The 18,661-nt window shown below is 33.7% G+C and overlaps 1 protein-coding gene across 2 annotated transcripts in view; it reads left to right on the top strand.

Moving 5' to 3' along the window:
• The window catches only part of LOC144616024 (uncharacterized), a 96,814-nt gene extending 80,161 nt beyond the window's left edge, over positions 1-16,653 (top strand). The window contains exon 3 of one of the 2 annotated variants that reach the window (XM_078445115.2): positions 15,929-16,653. In XM_078445115.2, the coding sequence (XP_078301241.1) occupies positions 15,929-15,954 (26 nt within the window). In that variant the 3' untranslated portion in view covers positions 15,955-16,653. Of the gene's footprint in view, positions 1-7,900; positions 8,089-15,928 lie in introns of those variants that run through there. The other variant, XM_078445116.2, reaches the window with a different exon arrangement.
• The last annotated feature ends 2,008 nt before the right edge of the window (positions 16,654-18,661 follow it).

Genomic DNA, 18,661 nt, shown 5'->3' with positions numbered 1-18,661 from the left:
GTGCTGGGAGAGTGGTAGCTTGGAGAGGATTTCATAGAAACAGTACAGATGGGTGGTTGCAAGGGCTGGGAAAGGGAGAAATGGGGAATGTAGGTCAAAGGGTCCAAACTTCCAGTTATAAGAATAAGTTCTGAGGATCTAATGTACAGCATGGTAACTATAGTTAACAATATGGTATTGTATACTTGAAAGTTACTAAGAGAATATCCTAAGCCTTCTGCCCGCACGAAACATCAGTTGTGTGAAACGATGGATGTGTTAATTATGTTAATGTAGATAATCTTTCTGCAATGTATATGTAAAACCAGTCATCATACAGTATACTCTACATATGTAAAATTATACAGTTGATTACCCCTAATGAAGTAGGAAAATAAAATAAAACCATAGAAAAGAAAAAAGCTCCTCTGTCCGGTTCCTGTGGCCTCCCACACAGCCTGATGGGAAATGATTCAAAGATTTCCAAGTTACACATTTACACTCCTCACTTCAAAGTTTTGGCTGAAAATTGACTACACATTTCAATGTACTCCGTTTGGATGAGAGGGATGTCTAGCAACTGGAGGCCAAAATGGGATCATCAGATGCCCCCGTCTAGATGAAAAGGAATAGAGGCCAGTGCCCCACAGATATCAACTAGGGAGGACAACAGTAGATTAAATTTAAGATCCTCGAAATTGGGTAAACCCCAGCATTAGAGTTACTAGGAGAAAAAGGGGAAAATACTGAACAAACTAAATAGGAATGCCAAAAGAAAGATCTGTAAAACTTGATTTGAATTTTTTTTTTTCTTTATTTTGGAATTGGTGTGAGGCTAAACATTGACATTGCTAGATTAATTTATCTTGCTAATGAACTCAACAGGAGCTTATGAACCAAGCTAAATTCCATTATAGAACTACAAATAAGGTAGATCCTTTTTGTGGACGTTTGAAATTTGATTGTGGATTACATACCTGCCTATACTCTGTTTCTACAGTTTTGTCCAGGATTAATTCTGTCCTTTAAATTCTTTTGAGTCTCTTTCATTTGCTGTCCACAGGAACTCATTGCCCTCAAGTCTCATGATGCATTGGCTATAGCACTCTAATTCTGCCTGTTCCTTTCAAAAAATACCATGTTCTGGACCTTTCTCACCCCTCATCATAATTGCATTCGCTCCATCAAAATTTACATGCTCCATGCGCCACTATTTCTGGCTTAGAAAAAATGCTGACATCAATCAACTTAAAACCTGCCATATAAAGAATTATAAAGGTATCAGGGTTACTCAGCCTAGAACATTGTGGCCTTTAGATATTTATATGGCAGTTATTTTGAAGAGGAATTCGTTGAGGATAACTTCAATTGAAATTTGTGACATTGTAGCTGCACGTACTACTTAAATTGTAAAGGTGTACCATTAAACCTACTTTAGGACTAAGCACTTATGGAGAGCCCTCTAGGAGTGTGCTGTCCCAGACAGTTGCCAATAGCCACATATAGTTAGAAGCACTTAAAACACGGCTAATATGAATGAGGATCTGAATTTTTAATTTATTTAATGTATATTAATTTCCACTTCAATGTAGAAACTGAGGAAATATAAGCAATCATTCCACAAAGGAAAATGTATTATTTTGCTAGCACTACATTTCACTTTAGCAGGTGCATTGGGCATGACATTTTGATTGTATTGTAAGGTGAGTCTCTGGCTTCTGTGTCTTTCTGGTGTTACACAAAAATATATTTAGTCATTATGAATGGATTGATTCAGTTCAAACATTTTTGTCTATATGCTAATGTCTATGTCAATACAAATAACACTGTAATATGTATGTTTTTTTGAAATATTTTATGCAGACAGTATGAGTTACAGTGGTAATATGTACATGTTAATTTTAAGTTGAATCAAAATACTTCCTATTAATTATAATATAATTAAATTATTTTCTAGTTAAAATAGGATATATACATTGGTTTTAAAATGAAGAAATATTACCGAATCAGAATGGATAAAACATGTAAAAGTTATCACTACAATGGAAAAAGTAATGAAAAATAGGCTCCAAAAATGTATGTGGTCACTGTCATAATGAATGTCAATTAGAAATCGCTAGGTTGAATAAAATGAAAAAAAAATTTGTTTGTTGCCTAAAATAACTTTACACAAAATAAGGTTGACAAAATTGACACATATCCATAAGATACACACTTAATTTGAAAAGAAAATTCTTCCTGAAGTAAAAGAAAAAAAATTGACAAAATTAGTCACCTGAAATCAGAATTAAATATTCAGCAAAAATTTTAAATCATATTTAACAAGCTCTGAGTGTGTAACTTTGGCAGCTATCAAATTTGGTTCTTACACAAAGCAAAAACTATTTTTTGCATGTTAAGATAGTAAGTTAATAATTTCTTTCCTGGAAATTTTGTAAGACAACTAACTGTACATTAAAGACTAAAAAAATATATTTTAACAAAGTGAAAGATCTTCACTTAAGCCACTAATTACTTATGCAATATAAAATCATCCCAACTATATTTATGATCAATTGTTTAAAAACACAAAAATAGCAAATACTTTCTTTTTAGTTTGAATTACTTATGTGGTGCAAGAGACATTGTTTGGTTACAACACTGTGTGTCTATGCCCTCAAAGTATTTCAAAAATAAGAAAACAATGTTGCCAATTTGCAGACTAAAAATCAAGCTCATGACATAGATATTTTAGATTCCATTGTACTTGAGCAAAAAGAAGCTCAACTAGATATGGAGCAATTAGTTCTCATGGCAGATGATGCTTACGTTATTTTAGTTTGAAAAATCTGGATTTATTGCAATTTTAAAACAACCAAATGCTAGTTTCTGTATTCCTTTATTCCGCTTTATAATACATATTGAAAAATATATATACTCTAACTTTTGAAGCAGATTTTTCAGAAAACCTGTATGCATACAGTTGTTAATAGCATTCAGCAATATATGCAGATATTATTAATTATGACTAGTTTGTTAACAACTGAAAGAAATAGAAGACAGTAAGTTATTTAATAAGCTTTTGCCATAGTTCATTGGTTGACTCGCAGATGACTATTACTGTGGTGTTAACTCCAAATCTAGGTTTTCTTGAAAAAAAGGGAATGCTTCCTAAATATTCAGTAACCAGGGACAAAAATTGCCATTATTTATATTTCTTCCTATCACACTGTGTGTGTGCAAGTCAAGTTTAAAGTTCCAAGGAAAAATAAATACTGTTACTTATGTAGAAAACATGACCACATTCATAATGTATGATGTCCAGTGCAAAATGAACATGTGAGACCACTTGCTAAAAAACTATTAAGAATTTTAAGATATTGGCAGCCTAACATTATGCCAAGTGTGAGGTCTCTGTTATTGAGCAGTTTGTGCACTTACAAAGCCAAACGTGGTGAACAACTATAAGGATTTGTGTTGAAACTGAATTTTCATGTTGTATACGGATAACAATTACTTTTCCCATTTTTCTAGTATGAATCCACCTGCAGGTGATTGTAATTTTTTAATCTATAGCATTATGTACAATAGCTATAAAAACTACACAAAATTTAAATGACACTTTGTTGATACTGACAAATTTGTAGATGCTTTCAATTTATTCAACATCCTTTAAATTCTGTTAGGAATACTGAGTTGACATAATAGTTAATGAATTTTCCTAATTTTTCAATGTCTATTTATTTATTTTTGAGAGAGGCACAGAGTGTGAGCAGGGGAGGGTCAGAGAAAGAGGGAGACAAAGAATCTGAAGCAGGCTCTAGCCTCTGAGCTGTCATCACAGAACCTGATGTGGGGCTCAAACTCACAGACCTCAAGATCATGACCTGAGCTGAAGTTGGATGCTTAGTTGACTGAGCCACCCAGGTGCCCCTGAATTTTCCTAATTTGAATAGGAGTTGGGAACTGATATGCTTTTGCTTAGAAAAAAGATAAACCAGTTTTTTGAACATGGACTGTTAAAGGAAAATGATGTTTTGTAATGATTCAATTATTAAAAACTGTTCAAGTAATTTAGAACCACATGGGAATGTGTATCTATTTTTCAACTGAAAAATTTATAGAATCTAAATGTAAATGTAAATCAAATAAGTATCTCTGATGAAAATTTGTGGTCTTATCAAAATGTTATGTAAATGTAAAAATGTACACTAAATTTAAAAGTCTTGTATGAAAAATGAATATAAAAGATCAGTAATCTTATATTGTTATTTAGAATTTATGGAGTTAAATAGTCATGTTAATCAAACACTATTACTAAAAGTAATTTCACTGGTTTCTTATAACTTTTTGTTTGAGTCTCCAAGGAGAGTTAATTTTAAGTATGTCACCTACATTATAGTTTTCTTGCACAAGAATGTTTTAATATGCTACTTTTCATTGCAATCACCTAATATTTATGCCATTTTATATGTCATCAAGACTTAGAAACTATGGAGTGAAGGACAAATGTATTCCAAAACCTCTTTTTGTAATAAAATTTTATTGGAGCATACATACCCTTTCCTTTTATATATTGTCGATGGAATTTTTTAATGTTTATTTATTTTTGAGAGAGACAGACAAAGAATGGGGGAGGAGCAGAGAGAGGGGGACAGAGGATCCCAAATGAACTCTGCACTGATAGCCACACCCAATGTGGAGCTTGAACTCATGAATCCCGAGATCATGACCTGAGCTGCAGTCAGACACTCAACCAACTGAACCACCCAGGCACTCCTGTCAATGGATGTTTTTATGCCATCAAGGTATATTTGAATCATTGGATCTATGGTAAATTGAGCCACATAGACCACAAAGCCCGAAATATTTACTCCCTGACTCTTGATCCCTACTCTAGATGACATAAAGCATTTGTCTCCTGGGCATTTGGCCAATTAATACTATACTTGGAGGAGGGACACAAGCACCAAAATGCTGAACTGAATAACATAAGATCCTGTAATCTCAAAGGAAGATGTAATCGTGGGAAGACCTCCTGAGTAAGCATTGTCCATTGTTAGTGTGGTAGTGACAAGTTGGAAAGGTAACTTTACCTAAAATTTCAGAGCATGCTAAAATTAGGGGGACTGTGATTTTTGCAACGTAAAATATATTTGTCCCTCTCTACTATATACGTTTGGTTTAAATTGTCTATGTCTTGGGGCACCTGGGTGGCTCAGTTGATTAAGCCTCTAACTTCGGCTCAGGTCATGATCTCACAATTCATGGGTTCGAGCTCCGTGTGCTTATAGCTCAAAGCCTGGAGCCTGCTTCAGGTTCTGTGTCTCCCTCTCTTTTTGGCCTTCCTCTGTGCTCTCTCTCAAAAATGAATAAATTTCAAAAAATAAAATAAAATAAAATGTCTATTTCAGAACTAGATTCATGCTAATAGAAGTCTCAGCCGCAGAATTGCAGGTGTGTGTAACGATAACAATGTCTCCTACATTCTAAACAGAAACTTGTCTAAAATTAGGTTACCCTAAAACTCCCAAAGCCATGCTACTGTAAGGGGATCTATATTATTATTTCTATAACTGAGTATCAGTGTGACCCTAAGGATCAGATGGAAGACCAGTTGTTGAAAACTATATCCATTTCTGGATCAAATATGATGAGGCTTTAAGGAAATGAACATCAAAACCACAATGAGATATCACTTTACACCTATGAAAATGGCTATCATGGTTTTTTAAATGGAAAATACAAACATTGGCAAGGATGTGGTGAAATTGGAAAACTAGAACCCTTAAAAGTTGCTGGTATGAATGCAGATTGGTGCACAGCTCTCATGAAAATCAGTTTGGCTGGGTGGCTCAGTCGGTTAAGCCTCCGACTTCAGCTCAGGTCATGATCTCACGGTTCGTGATTCTGAGCCCTGGGTCGGGCACTGTGCTGACACCTCGGAGCCTGGAGCCTGCTTCAGATTCTGTGTCTCCCTCTCTCTCTGCCCCTCCCCACCCTGCTCACACACACACACACACACACACACTCTCTCTCTCTCTCTCTCTCTCTCTTTCAAAAATAAAATAAAATAAAATAAAATAAAGAAAATCAGTTTGGCAATTCCTAAAAAACAAAAACAAAACAAAACAAAAAAAATAGAACTACCCTTAAGTATATATCTAAAGGATTTACAAACAAGTGTTCAAATAAAACGTGCCTATGAATGTTATAGCATTATTTACAAAAACCAGCAAGAGGAAACCACCCCAGTGCCTGCCAATTAATGAATGGATAAATAGAATGTGGTCTCTCTGTGAAACAGAATATTATTCAGTCACAAAAAGAATGAAATACGTGGATGAACCTTGCCAGTACCATCTCGATAAAAAAAAGTCAGACAAGAAAGCCATATATTACACGATCCCATTTATATTAGCAGACTACTGATTGTCAGGGCTTGGGAGGAGGGGAAAATGGGGAATGACAACTTAATTGCTACAAGGTTTCTTTGGGAAGATGAAGATGCTCTGGAACTAGATAGGGATAGTAGTGGCACAACATTGTGAATGTACTAAATACTGTCTTATACACTTTAAAATGGTTAAAATGATAAAATTTGTTTGTAATTATTTTTTTTAATTTTTTTAATGTTTATTTATTTTTGAGACAGAGAGAGACAGAGCATGAACGGGGGAGGGTCAGAGAGAGAGAGGGAGACACAGAATCTGAAACAGGCTCCAGGTTCTGAGAGGTCAGCACAGAGCCCAATGCGGGGCTCGAACTCACGGACTGTGAGATCATGACCTGAGCCAAAGTCGGACGCTTAACCCACTGAGCCACCCAGGCGCCCCTGTAATTATTTTAACCACAATAAAAATACAGCAATTTAGACTAGGAACAGCATACCATTAAAACCTGCCATCATTATATTAAACAAATGGGTTCTTTGAAGGATTAAGGAAGTCCTGGGAAACCAATTGTCAGTAAACGTACTGTCAATGTCACCAAATGTTTGCTAGCAGTTGGATTTGATGATTCTAAAGGTACCATAGAATTTTTTTTTAAATAAAAATTTGACCTGTTCCTCTAAGTAATGGTTAAAAAATTTTATACATTTATATATTTCAACCAGCTGGCTATCCAAGTTTGGAAATTTTAAATGATAAAATGGGGGATGTATTTTTATTAAATTGTTCATTTTTACATAGCAAAACCATACTTTAGTGCTATGAGTTAGCTCTTGACAAATTCTAATGATCAGAAATGACAGTTTATTTCAGGGAATCTACCAGCTTTGGATCAAGTAAATAGCTTGCTTTCCTTGAGGAATCTCATGGTATCATTTATTAGGTAGTTTCTGTTATAAACAGAATTAGTACTTTTATGGCATCGTTTGTGATAAATATATGATTGTTTTAAAACAACAATGTTGACTACTTCCTGGGCTACTCTGGAGAAGGTGGGAATGGGAAGAGGAGGAAATGCATAAGGATTTCATAGAGAGAGTATTCTGTATTCTAACAGGTATTAGGAAATGAGAATTATTAGTGTATTTCTAGCATGGATTGGAATTCTGGAATGAACTCTCAACAGGTATCCTAGTTAAGACTAGAGTACAACGTTCCTAGTTGTTCAAAAGTTTGGATTCAGAATTCTCAAAGATCCCTTTTGTTATTATTGTTATTTAACTTTCTGGAAAGGTATTTAAATAATTCTTTATAGATATTGTTATATAAAAGTCGCTGTGGTGGAGGAAACTTACATATACCACAGTTAATATTATGTGTCATGTAACTGAGACATGTAATTTTCCACAAGCATCTTATGTTCACACAGACTGGATTTTCTGAGCAAAGGGCAATGATAATCTTTGCAACATTATTTGCATATTTGCAAAAACATATTCCCTTTACTAGACTATGCTGTCATGAGTAAACACATTCAATTTGTCTCTTAGGCTCAAAACTTTGTTTTGCATGAAAATATTCTTTGAAGCAAATGCATGAAAATATTCTTTGAAGATATAGGCAGCGTCTGCCTTCATGCCAGAGACGGAAGATTTTGTACAGCACGGAAAAATCTCTGCCTCCTCAGAAACAGTCCAGGAAAGTAAAATATCATTTCCCTTTCTAAGGATATTCTTATATTCCAGGGTAAAGATAAGTTGCTCTCGCTCTTTTTCTCTAATAGGCAGATCACCAGTAGCCTTAAATAAGATCAGTGTTTCCTGATTTCGGGTTCCTCTTCTATAGTGTGCACCACTGCAGGCTCAGATGCCATGTACCCCTTATCAAGTCACCGTGAAGGGACTGATATTTCAGAAAGGGACATAAAATATTGCTACGGTTGAATATTATTTCTGTGAGTAGCCATTTTGTCTCTGACCCCCAAATCCTAGACCTTTGATACACACACATACATGCACACATGTGCACATATATATTCATAAATATTTATGAACATGTATGCACCATAATTACATAGATTATATATACATAATGCGTATATATGAAATATATGTACAGACATTTATAACTGAGGTAGTCTCACTTGTTGGCTTGCAAGAAGAGTAAAATCTCAGACTCTTCAAACTTCTGAATAGAATAGTTTATTTGATATAAGGTTACATATTGTATTCATTTCAGTGGGTGTGCATTATTAATTTCCAGTTCTTCATTAGTACTATTGATATATACATTTTTAGGGGGGATTTTTTTCAGGTCTGGTACATTTTGTAGGCACTTGAAAACACTATATCCATTTCACCTAATTAATAATATAATGCCTTCCTAGAGCCACACTTAGAATCTTGGTTTACTTAAAGGATTTTCAAGATAATGTTATGTCCCTAAGAGAGACCTAGATTACTAATTATTGTTCTCTGATGACATAGGGATTTGTGTACCTAATCCCTTGAGGGTACTACAGCTATCACCTCTTTCCAGAGATTATTTCAATAGGCAAAGCTTGGGTTCTGGTTATTCTAACTTTCTAAAAGAACCTCAATTCTGTGACACTTTTATTTCATCAAAAGAGTAGAACATGAGTCATGCACAAAGGGGACCATTAAATTAGTTGAGGTCAAACTAATAAATCCAGAACAAATTTATCATAGATCTTAAGAGGAAAAACCTATAGGCACTAGAGATAGACTCAAATTGCCTAAGTAACCAGCCCTAAAATGTGAGAAATTATGGAAAGTGTACAATCTCCTCAGTGAACACCATACGACTTCAGAAATTGAATTATATATGTATTTTATGATTTTCAAGGATGTTTTGGTATAAACCATGAATTCAAAAAGTGGTGATAGCTACAAGAAATGTTCTTTGCAATTTGTTTTTAAATTTTGTGTTTTCTTTGCATAAATAATTCAGAGTTTTTTTTTAATTTTGCAGATATAGTTTAAAGGATCTGTATATATATAAATTGGAAAAATGATAATTTTATTTACTTTTTGTAGAATATTATAGTTTTGTAGAATGTTACAATATAAAAGAATTTTCTTTTTTTAATCTGTAAATTAAAGTAGTATTATAATATCTTTAATTTGCAGAAAGCCCTTACCCTTTGAATTTACTATAAAAAAAAACTAGTTGCCTTGGAAACTGAAGAAGTTCATGGCATTCTGAATACATTATTAACCCATTATCACGCATCTGTGATATTACACTTCAATAAATGGCAATTGATTTTATGATTGTAGTTTTTTCTGGTGTAGGTTTATATAAAATATTTTAACCTAAAATCATCATAGCCTTTGAAACACTTGAAATTCCTTTGTTCCTCCTCCTAGAAGTTATTTGTTTAGAATTTTATCCATTCTTATTTATATTATTTATCATCTTTATGTGCATTGATCTATAATTCTTTTGTGTGGACTTATTCTGTACCTCTTTTTCAAATTTATTTTTAAAATTTCCTGTACAAAAATTACTCATTTCTGATCATATTAGATGATACACAGTTCCCACCATTATCTCTTATCGTGCTTCAATGGACATTCAATGTAGTTATTTTAAATATTAAGAAAACAAATTGTAACCTGACTCCTTAATGGTCATCTGAATTAACTTGGATGAATTAGAGAAGTTAGTAACTCAATATTTCAAATTACAGTTGCTTTTAAAAATATGTTACAGGGGCACCTGTGTGGCTCAGTCGGTTAAGCGGCCGACTTTGGCTCAGGTCATGATCTCGCAGTCTGTGAGTTCGAGCCCTGCCTCGGGCTCTGTGCTGACAGCTCAGAGCCTGGAGCCTGTTTCAGATTCTATGTCTCCCTCTCTCTCTAACCCTCCCCCCTTCGTGCTGTGTCTCTCTCTGTCTCAAATAAACGTTAAATTAAAAAAAATATGTTACAAAGCCATAGTAATCAAACAGTATGGTACTGGCACAAAAATAGACATCAATGGAACGGAATATAGAAATAAACTTATATTTATATGGTCAATTAATCTATGACAAAACAGGCAATAATATACAATGGGAGAAAAGCCAGTCTTTTCAATAAATGGTGCTGGGAAAACTGGAAGTTACATGTTAAAAGAACGGAATTTGACTACTTTCTAACACCACAAAAATAATCTCAAAATAGTTTAAAGACCTAAACATGAGACATGAAACCATAAAAATACTAGAAGAGAGCACAGGCAGTAATTTCTATGCCATCAGCCATAGTAACATTTTTCTAGGTATATCTTCTAAGGCAATGGAAATGAAAACAGAAATAAAGTATTGGCACTACATCAAAATAAAAAACTTTTGCACAGAAAAATAAGTCATCAACAAAACAAAAAGAAAGACAATCTACAGAATGGAGAAAATATTTGCAAATGATTTACCCAATAAGAGGATAATATCCAAAATATGGAACTCATATAACTAAACACCAAGAAAACACAGTCTGGTTAAGAAATGGGCAGAGGACTTGAATAGACATTTTTTACAGAGAAGGCATACAGATGGCCAACAGGCATATGCAAAGATGCTCAACATCACTGATAGGGAAATTCAAATCAAAACCACAATGAGATACCACCTCATGCCTGTTAGAATGGCTAAAGTCAAGAAGACAAGAAATAACAAGTGTTAACAAGGATGTTGAGAAAAAGAATCCTTGCGCATTGCTGGTAGGAATGTAAATTGGTACAACCACTGTGGAAAGTAGAATGGAAGTTCCTCAAAAAATTAAAAATAGAAATACCATATGATCCAATAATTCTACTATTAGGTATTTACCTGGGAAAAACAAAAACACTAACTCAAAAAGACATACACCCTTATGGTTATTGGAGCATTATTTACGATAGCCAAGACATGGAAGTAACGTAAGTGTCCAACCATTAGTCCGTAGACTAATGATAATTAAAATGTGGTATATATACATAATTGAACATTATAAAGCCACATAAAAGGATGAGATCGTGTCATCTGAGACAACATGGATGAACCTAGAGGGTATTATGCTAAATGAAATAAGTCAGATAGAGTATGACAAATACTGTATGATTTCACTCATAAGTGGAACCTAAAAAAGGAATAAACACAAAGTAGAATCAGAACTATAAATAGAGAACAAACTGATGGTTGCCAGAGAGAAGAGGGATGGAAAGTTGAACAAAATGGGTGAAGGGGTGAGGGGAATACAGGCCTCCAGTTATGGAATCAGCAAATCATGGGAATAAAAAGTAGAGCATAAGGAATACAGTCAATGATGCTGTAATAGCAATATAGTGAGATGGATGGTAGCTATCCTTGTGGCGAGTGTAGCATAATGTATAAACTTTCAAATCACTAAGTTGTACACCTGAAACTAATGTAGTTGTGTGCTAACTCCATTCAAATAAAAAAAGAATTTCAAATAATTTATGAAGGTATTTCTACCTCAAGGAGTTGGAAGATAACTCTTCACATTGTAGAGTAGGTGTGGGATGCGCACAGTTACTTCTAAAGAGCACAGTATATAAAGTTGGAAAAGAGTAACTTTTCCATGGGGAAACCACACACACTCCCAAAGCCAGGTGATTGACATTAATATAACTAGGGATATGTTATGTTAATACTATATACCCTTGATATGATGTGATAAGAATAACACTTTACCTTTATGACTTTCCTCTAAAAGCCCATAATTTCAGTCTAAACATGAGAAAAACATCAAATTCAAGATGAAGGGCTGTCTACAAAATTACAAGCAGTACTCCTTACAACTGTCAAGGTCATCTAAAACACAAAAAGGCTGAGAATTTGTCACAGTCTAGAAGATTCTAAGGAAACACATGAACTTAAGGTAATGTAGTTTCCTGTATGAGACCTGAAGCAGAGAAAGCACATTAAATAAAAACTACTGAAATCTGAGTGTAGACTTTAGTTAATAATAATGATTTGATTTTGGTTCATTTGTTGTGACAAGTACAGCTTGTTAACAATAGGTGAAACTGGGTGTGGGGTATATGGTAACTCTGTACTATCCTTGCAACTTTTCTGTGATTATAAAACTGTTCCTAAATAAAGAGATTATTATTTTTTAATGTTATTTTTCTCTCAAGCACATGAAGTCTTCTAATAGTCAATCTAAAATTAGTGTGGTGTTTTGGCTGTTAGAGACCAAGGTACATTCATTCTTTCCTCTGCCAGTTGTGACTTCCATTTTCAAAGTAATCTGAGTCGCTAAAATGGTTTCTGGAGCGGCAGGTACTGTGTCTATATTTTAGTCACCAGGAAAGAAGATGGGATGAGACGGATATTACACCATTTAAAAAAATATGTTCTGAAAGTTGTTGGACACAATACTGCACTTATAAACTATCAGCTAAGAAATATAAACATGGCCACAATTGGCTCCATGGGTGACTGGGAAGTTTACAGTTGAATCTGGGTGATTGTGTACCCTGATGAAGATCAGGGGTTTCTCAATACTATAGATGGCAAATAAGAGAGAAACAGAGAGACAGGAATAGAGAGATGGAGATAGAGAGACAGAACAACACAGAGAGAAAAATATTAAAGTAAAATAAGCAGAATCGAAAACATTCTACCTCTTTGGCCACACACATGTCCACATGTAATTTGCTTTTCTACACAAACTACAGTTATCTTTCACAAACAACACAAAAGCAAAGCAAGACATAACAAAATACAAAGAACTAGCTAGTTACTTTACCTAGTTGAAAATCTACTCCTCATAGGTGGCATGCAGTCCTCTCCATCAAATATAGGTGTTATTCCCTCAGAGTCCAGTTATATCAGACATAAGATTTATTCAAATTATAGTAATTAAGACAATACTATTGGGGATAGACTAGTACACGAATAGAAACACACAGATCATAAGAAAGACCCTCACATATATACAGACACATGATTGATAGAGGCAGAAAGAGAGATTTATTGAAGAAACCTGTATTTTTAATAAATGATGCTGTCATTTTTGTATTCATGCAGACGAAATATGGAATTGCAGCTTTATATCATTCAATACACAAAACTGAATCTTCAGTGAATTATAGATCAGTTTGAAATGCATAACTCCATCATCACACAGAGCTATTTAGTTAACTAAGTTTGATTGATCAAAGGAAGATCCAGCATTGAAGAGGATCAAAGTTTTACCAAAGTCAGCATATAATGCAGATTGTTTACATCACTCTATATTGCACATATCTAGAAGACTGTGGTTGCAAACATTTAGTAAAATCAGAGCAAAAGATCAGAGTGTCTTTGTCTTAAATTCAAGCATTAATTCTGATTTAAATATTTCAGGAAATATGAGTCACTCTCATCACACTTTTTTTTTTTAACAGAAAAATTGTCTTTCTGCTGTTTAGTTTCTACCATTATAAATGGATGTTTAGGAGTAAAATATCTATGACAAAGAGCAGGACAGTACATGCTCAGGGCAATACCACAGGAAGCTTACCAGAGAGAAGGTGCTATGGGACTGAAAACAGAACAGAGACACTAGATGCCAAGCGGTGCTATGGAAATGCTGGATTTCCAGACCAGTCATAATGTACATGTTACCACCCCTAGCATTCAATTGTGATAGCAGAAACACCATACCTTATTAGTCAAGATTATGTCCTGGATTTGGATGGATTACTGTCTTAACAAAGTCTAGAAGCAAGATCTGCAAACTACAAGGGAGACAAAATTGAAGGTTGAATCTTATTGTGTTCAAGAGACTTTGAAAACCCTTTGGATTTTTCACCGATGTGGATAAGCAGAACCTGAAAGCAAGATGCACAAGTTCAAGCACTCAACAATCATTTATATAAAAATATCAACACTCTTTAGAGGAATATAACAATCCTGATGGTCTTCAATGTATCATCAACAATGTCTTGTCAGAATAAAAAAATATGCAATATGGGAAAAACAGAAAGATGTGACACATAGCCAAGAATAAAAATCTGTTATCAGAGACCTAAACCAGATGACTCTGATGTTGTACATGAGAGATAGAGTTAAAGGAAGTAATTTGAATACTTTCACCTACTTAGCACCAAGGTAGGAAGGATTGATTGAAGGCTGATTGATTGAAGGAAATGCTCTGTATCTCTATTAAGGTGGAAGTTACATCAAGATATATATTTGTCAAAAGTCATTGAATTGTGCACTTAGAGTGTGTGTATTTTAATTTACACAATGTATGCCTCAAGTAGGTTGAGAAAATATGTTTGACCAAAAATCTCTCATATTTTGTAAGCTATCCTTCCTGGTGAAATGATTTCTATCTTTAAACAATAGTGTATAAAATAACACAGCTCTCATAGTTTTAGTTCAGACAGTGGGACACACAAAATTTGAAAAACAAAATAAAACAACATAAGACAAAACAAAACAACACTACTGATTCCCAAGAAAAAATTTTATGTCACAGCAGGTGTCTGGAAACAGTCACCATCCTTTGCTATGATCTGTTGTTTAAAATGCCCTAGGGCGTTTTTAGGGTTACAGCAGATGCTAGTTTAACTGTAGCAAAATGTGATTACACTAACACTTAGAAAAATGTTCTTAACCAGTAATAATTAAACATCTCATAGACTTTAACCTCTTTGTCATAAAATTAAGTTAAAAGATCTCTTATGTATATATAGTCATCATTCAAAATATGCCAATATTTCCACATATACGTAATGTTTTCTGCAAATGATAAAATAATATTCTTATTTTGTTCTAATAATACTTGTGTTTTTTATTTTAATGATTAATAAATGAAAAGAAATCAAATATTAGTTGAAAAATCCCAACTAAATCATCTATTACAAATACTACTTAAAGGAGGATTTGTAAGTCTCTTACTCATTCTCTAATCATATTTGTTTGATTTCTTAGCTTATTAGTCTACTATATAGAATCTTTTTTTTCACAAGTTATTTTAAGATTGTTTTTATCAAACTGAACCTTTAAAAAATAATTCTTATTGATTCCTTCTGAAGAACTTAATGACACTAACTTCATGACAGAAAGCAATTAAAAGTCAGGGGGACCTGGGTGGCTCAGTAGGTTAAGCATCTGACTTTGCATGACATCATAATCTCATGGTTTGTGGGATCAAACCCCACATTGGGCTCCATGCAGACAGTGAAGAAACTGCTTGGGATTCTTTCCTTCCCTCTGTCTCTGCCCCTCCCTGTCTTGTGCACTCTCTCTCTCAAAATAAATAAATAAACTTAAAAAAAAAAGTAACAACAACATCACACATTTTATGTTAGGATTATTCAGGTGGTTATTATGTTATCTCTAAATTAAAGCATTATGTTCTAGCCTTTTAAAAACTCATACTAGAAATTTATATTTCCAGGTAATATAGTCTGGTTAATATGTCTGTTCAGATAAAAGTGAAAAGTATACTTGTAGAATGTAGAAATTTTTTTTTTTCCTTAGGAACTCAAGAGTGAAAAAAAATGTTTCCTTCTTAGTGCTATGAAGTTTAGTTCAGTCTTAACATCTTCTTCAACAATATCTCTCTTTTTCTCCACAGGTGTCACTGTTCCCTGCTGTCAGTGACAAGCATTGAAGCCCATAGAAATCCCTTTCCTGCCACTACTTTCAACAGCCATATAAGATCAGCACCAGGCTACAGTTCTCCTGGGACTCTAATGAAACTGAGTCAGCCCTTCCTCCCCATCTATAAAGGGACCCTACAAAGTAGTGATTGACAAAGTTTCTAGCTTGAGGGTTCTAAAAATGTGTTCACATGCATGAAGTCTGCTATCATTCAGACTATTAATATACTTGAAAAGATATCATTCTTTTTCAATGAGCCACACAAAATATCAAATGTTCAGTATGTATTATTCGTATACAAACTATAATACAAATACACAGAGGATTAAAGAAATATTAGCCCCAGGAATAGTCCCTTGATTCAATCATGTACAATCACAGTATCACTTCATCTGAATACATGATATATTATGGATTGGACAAATAAAGCAAAACCAAAAATGTGTATTTTTTTGCTATTGTCTAAGATACTCTGTCTTCTGGATGGGGAGGCTTTGTCTATTCATTGACCTTCTTACCTTACTGAGCATACGGCACAGTCAAGTGAAACTAAGAGAAGAAACAAAATTCATACACCCTATTCTGAATGTTAGCATCTGGGAATTCCTAAAGCTGTCTCAACCCTCTAGACATCCACCTATATGTGACATTTAATATTTCTTTTTCTTTTATTCCTCTTCCCTTTTTTTCAGCTTTGAATAAAGTTTCTGGCGTTTTGAGAAAGCTTATTGTTAAAGTATCTTAAGTGTTAAAAATAGCTTAATGAGCATTTTTCTTGACGACAGTGAATATTTCATTAATTTGTCTTTTTGATGTAAAGAATGTGCATTTATTAGTTCACGCATTTATCGCATATTTACTGAATGCTATTATATGCAAGATATGTTAGGTTCTGCATTTGCAGCAATAAAGAAAATTCCTACTCAAATCCCAAAATATACAGGCTATCTATCATACATGCATAGATTTATCATAATACATATCTATAATACTTATCTATAATATGTAGAGTATCTATTATATGTACATCATACATATATCACTATGTATGTATCTGTCATACATATTGTACTGTGGATGAAGATGAAGAAGACTGATACAAATCGAGGGAAACTTTTTCACTTGAAAATAAAAAAAAAGTTCTTTTATTGTCTAAAGTTTCATTCAACATCCCACTCTAAAATTCTGTTTTATGTGGTAAGATCAGGTGTGTTGGTAGCCATGGAAGAAATGAAGACTGTTTAGTGATCAAATTCTAAAGTTAGAAGAGCAAAACAATGGGCAGATGAAATGTAGAAAGCAGATTAACATGTGGCTCTTATTTCTGCAAACCAATCTCTTAATGAAAATTAGACTGTCAAATTAAAGGAGAGGGAAGCTATAATCACCAATTGATACCACCAAGAAATTCTGTCCTAGTATGTTTCATTTTTGAATCAGACTCTCTCAATGAAAAAATCTGAACTGAAAAGTGCCTTTAGAAAGGAGAATATAATAAATTTTTTAGAAGATGTCTTAGACAAGTAGTGCAATTCCAGTCTTTGGTTACTCCAAGCCCATCGTAATTCTTAGGTAAGACTGAGATTACCCACAGTGGTGAATTGCTTGGTCCCATTGGACTTCAAAAGAACAAGGAGAAAAACTGTGGTTGCTATTAGAAGAGAAAGATAAGACAGAGATAAAGGAAATCTGGATGAAAAGCGTATGACAAAAGAGGCACACACGAAAAAGAAGCAGAGAAAGATCAGAGTTCTCCATGACTTCAAAGAAAATAGAAAAAGAAAACAGATTGTGCAGCATTTGCACACGCACACATTTACATACACACATACACTCACTGTCACCCATTCACATGCCATGATTAAAACAAGTAAAACACAATATGTTTGATGAAAACATGGTCAAAGTATGATAAACAAACTCTTCTGTTAAATATGTCCCTTTACAAACATAATAAATGACACACATATGTAATTCATCTTCTTTCAGGATGTCATATTTTCTCTCCAGGGAATCGTCATTTGCTAACTAAAAGCTCAAACATGAACCATTCTCATAAAATATTTCTCATCTTCATTTCCCTTTTTTACAAAGCTTCAGTTGCTTTCTGCCAACACATTCAGAAGTCTAAATTACTTTTGAATTCTTGACACAATTAAAGTGCCTTCAGCTTTGTACAACAGAGATCATGACTTAAAAATCTCCATGTCTTCTGTAACCAAAGTAGTGTCTGAGACTCTTAAAGTAGGTGCTCAGTAAATAATAATAAATTGAAAACATCAATATTATTTTAAATGCTTATGGCATAATTTTTCAGGGCTGGTAGATTTCTCTCTCTCCTACTTCCTGTGAATATTGGAGAAATATTTTTGTTATTATTTATCAGGAAGTGTGAAGAATCTCAGAAGTGACCACGTTGTTATATTCAGTTAGTGAAAATTAATAATTAAGAAAAAGTTTTCACTAAATATTCACTAAATCAAACAAAATTACTTCTTTCTGATTAACTTTTTACCTAAAGGTCTTTAAAATCATCTTTTGTGAATCTCCATTATTTGTTCTAACCAAAATGGGTGATTCCATATTTATCAATAACTTACTTTTGACAAGGGGACAAGGACCTATGATAAATAAAGTACCAAAATAAACTATTTATGAGAATATATCATGGCCTAAAGTTTTAATATAAAAAGAAATGTAAAATAAG

The sequence above is a fragment of the Panthera onca genome, chromosome B1, assembly GCF_046562875.1.
Source record: "Panthera onca isolate mPanOnc1 chromosome B1, mPanOnc1 haplotype 2, whole genome shotgun sequence".
NCBI classification, from domain to species: Eukaryota; Metazoa; Chordata; class Mammalia; order Carnivora; family Felidae; genus Panthera; species Panthera onca.
The sequence above is the reverse complement of the archived record's forward strand: the minus strand, read 5'-3'. Positions and strand labels throughout refer to the sequence as shown.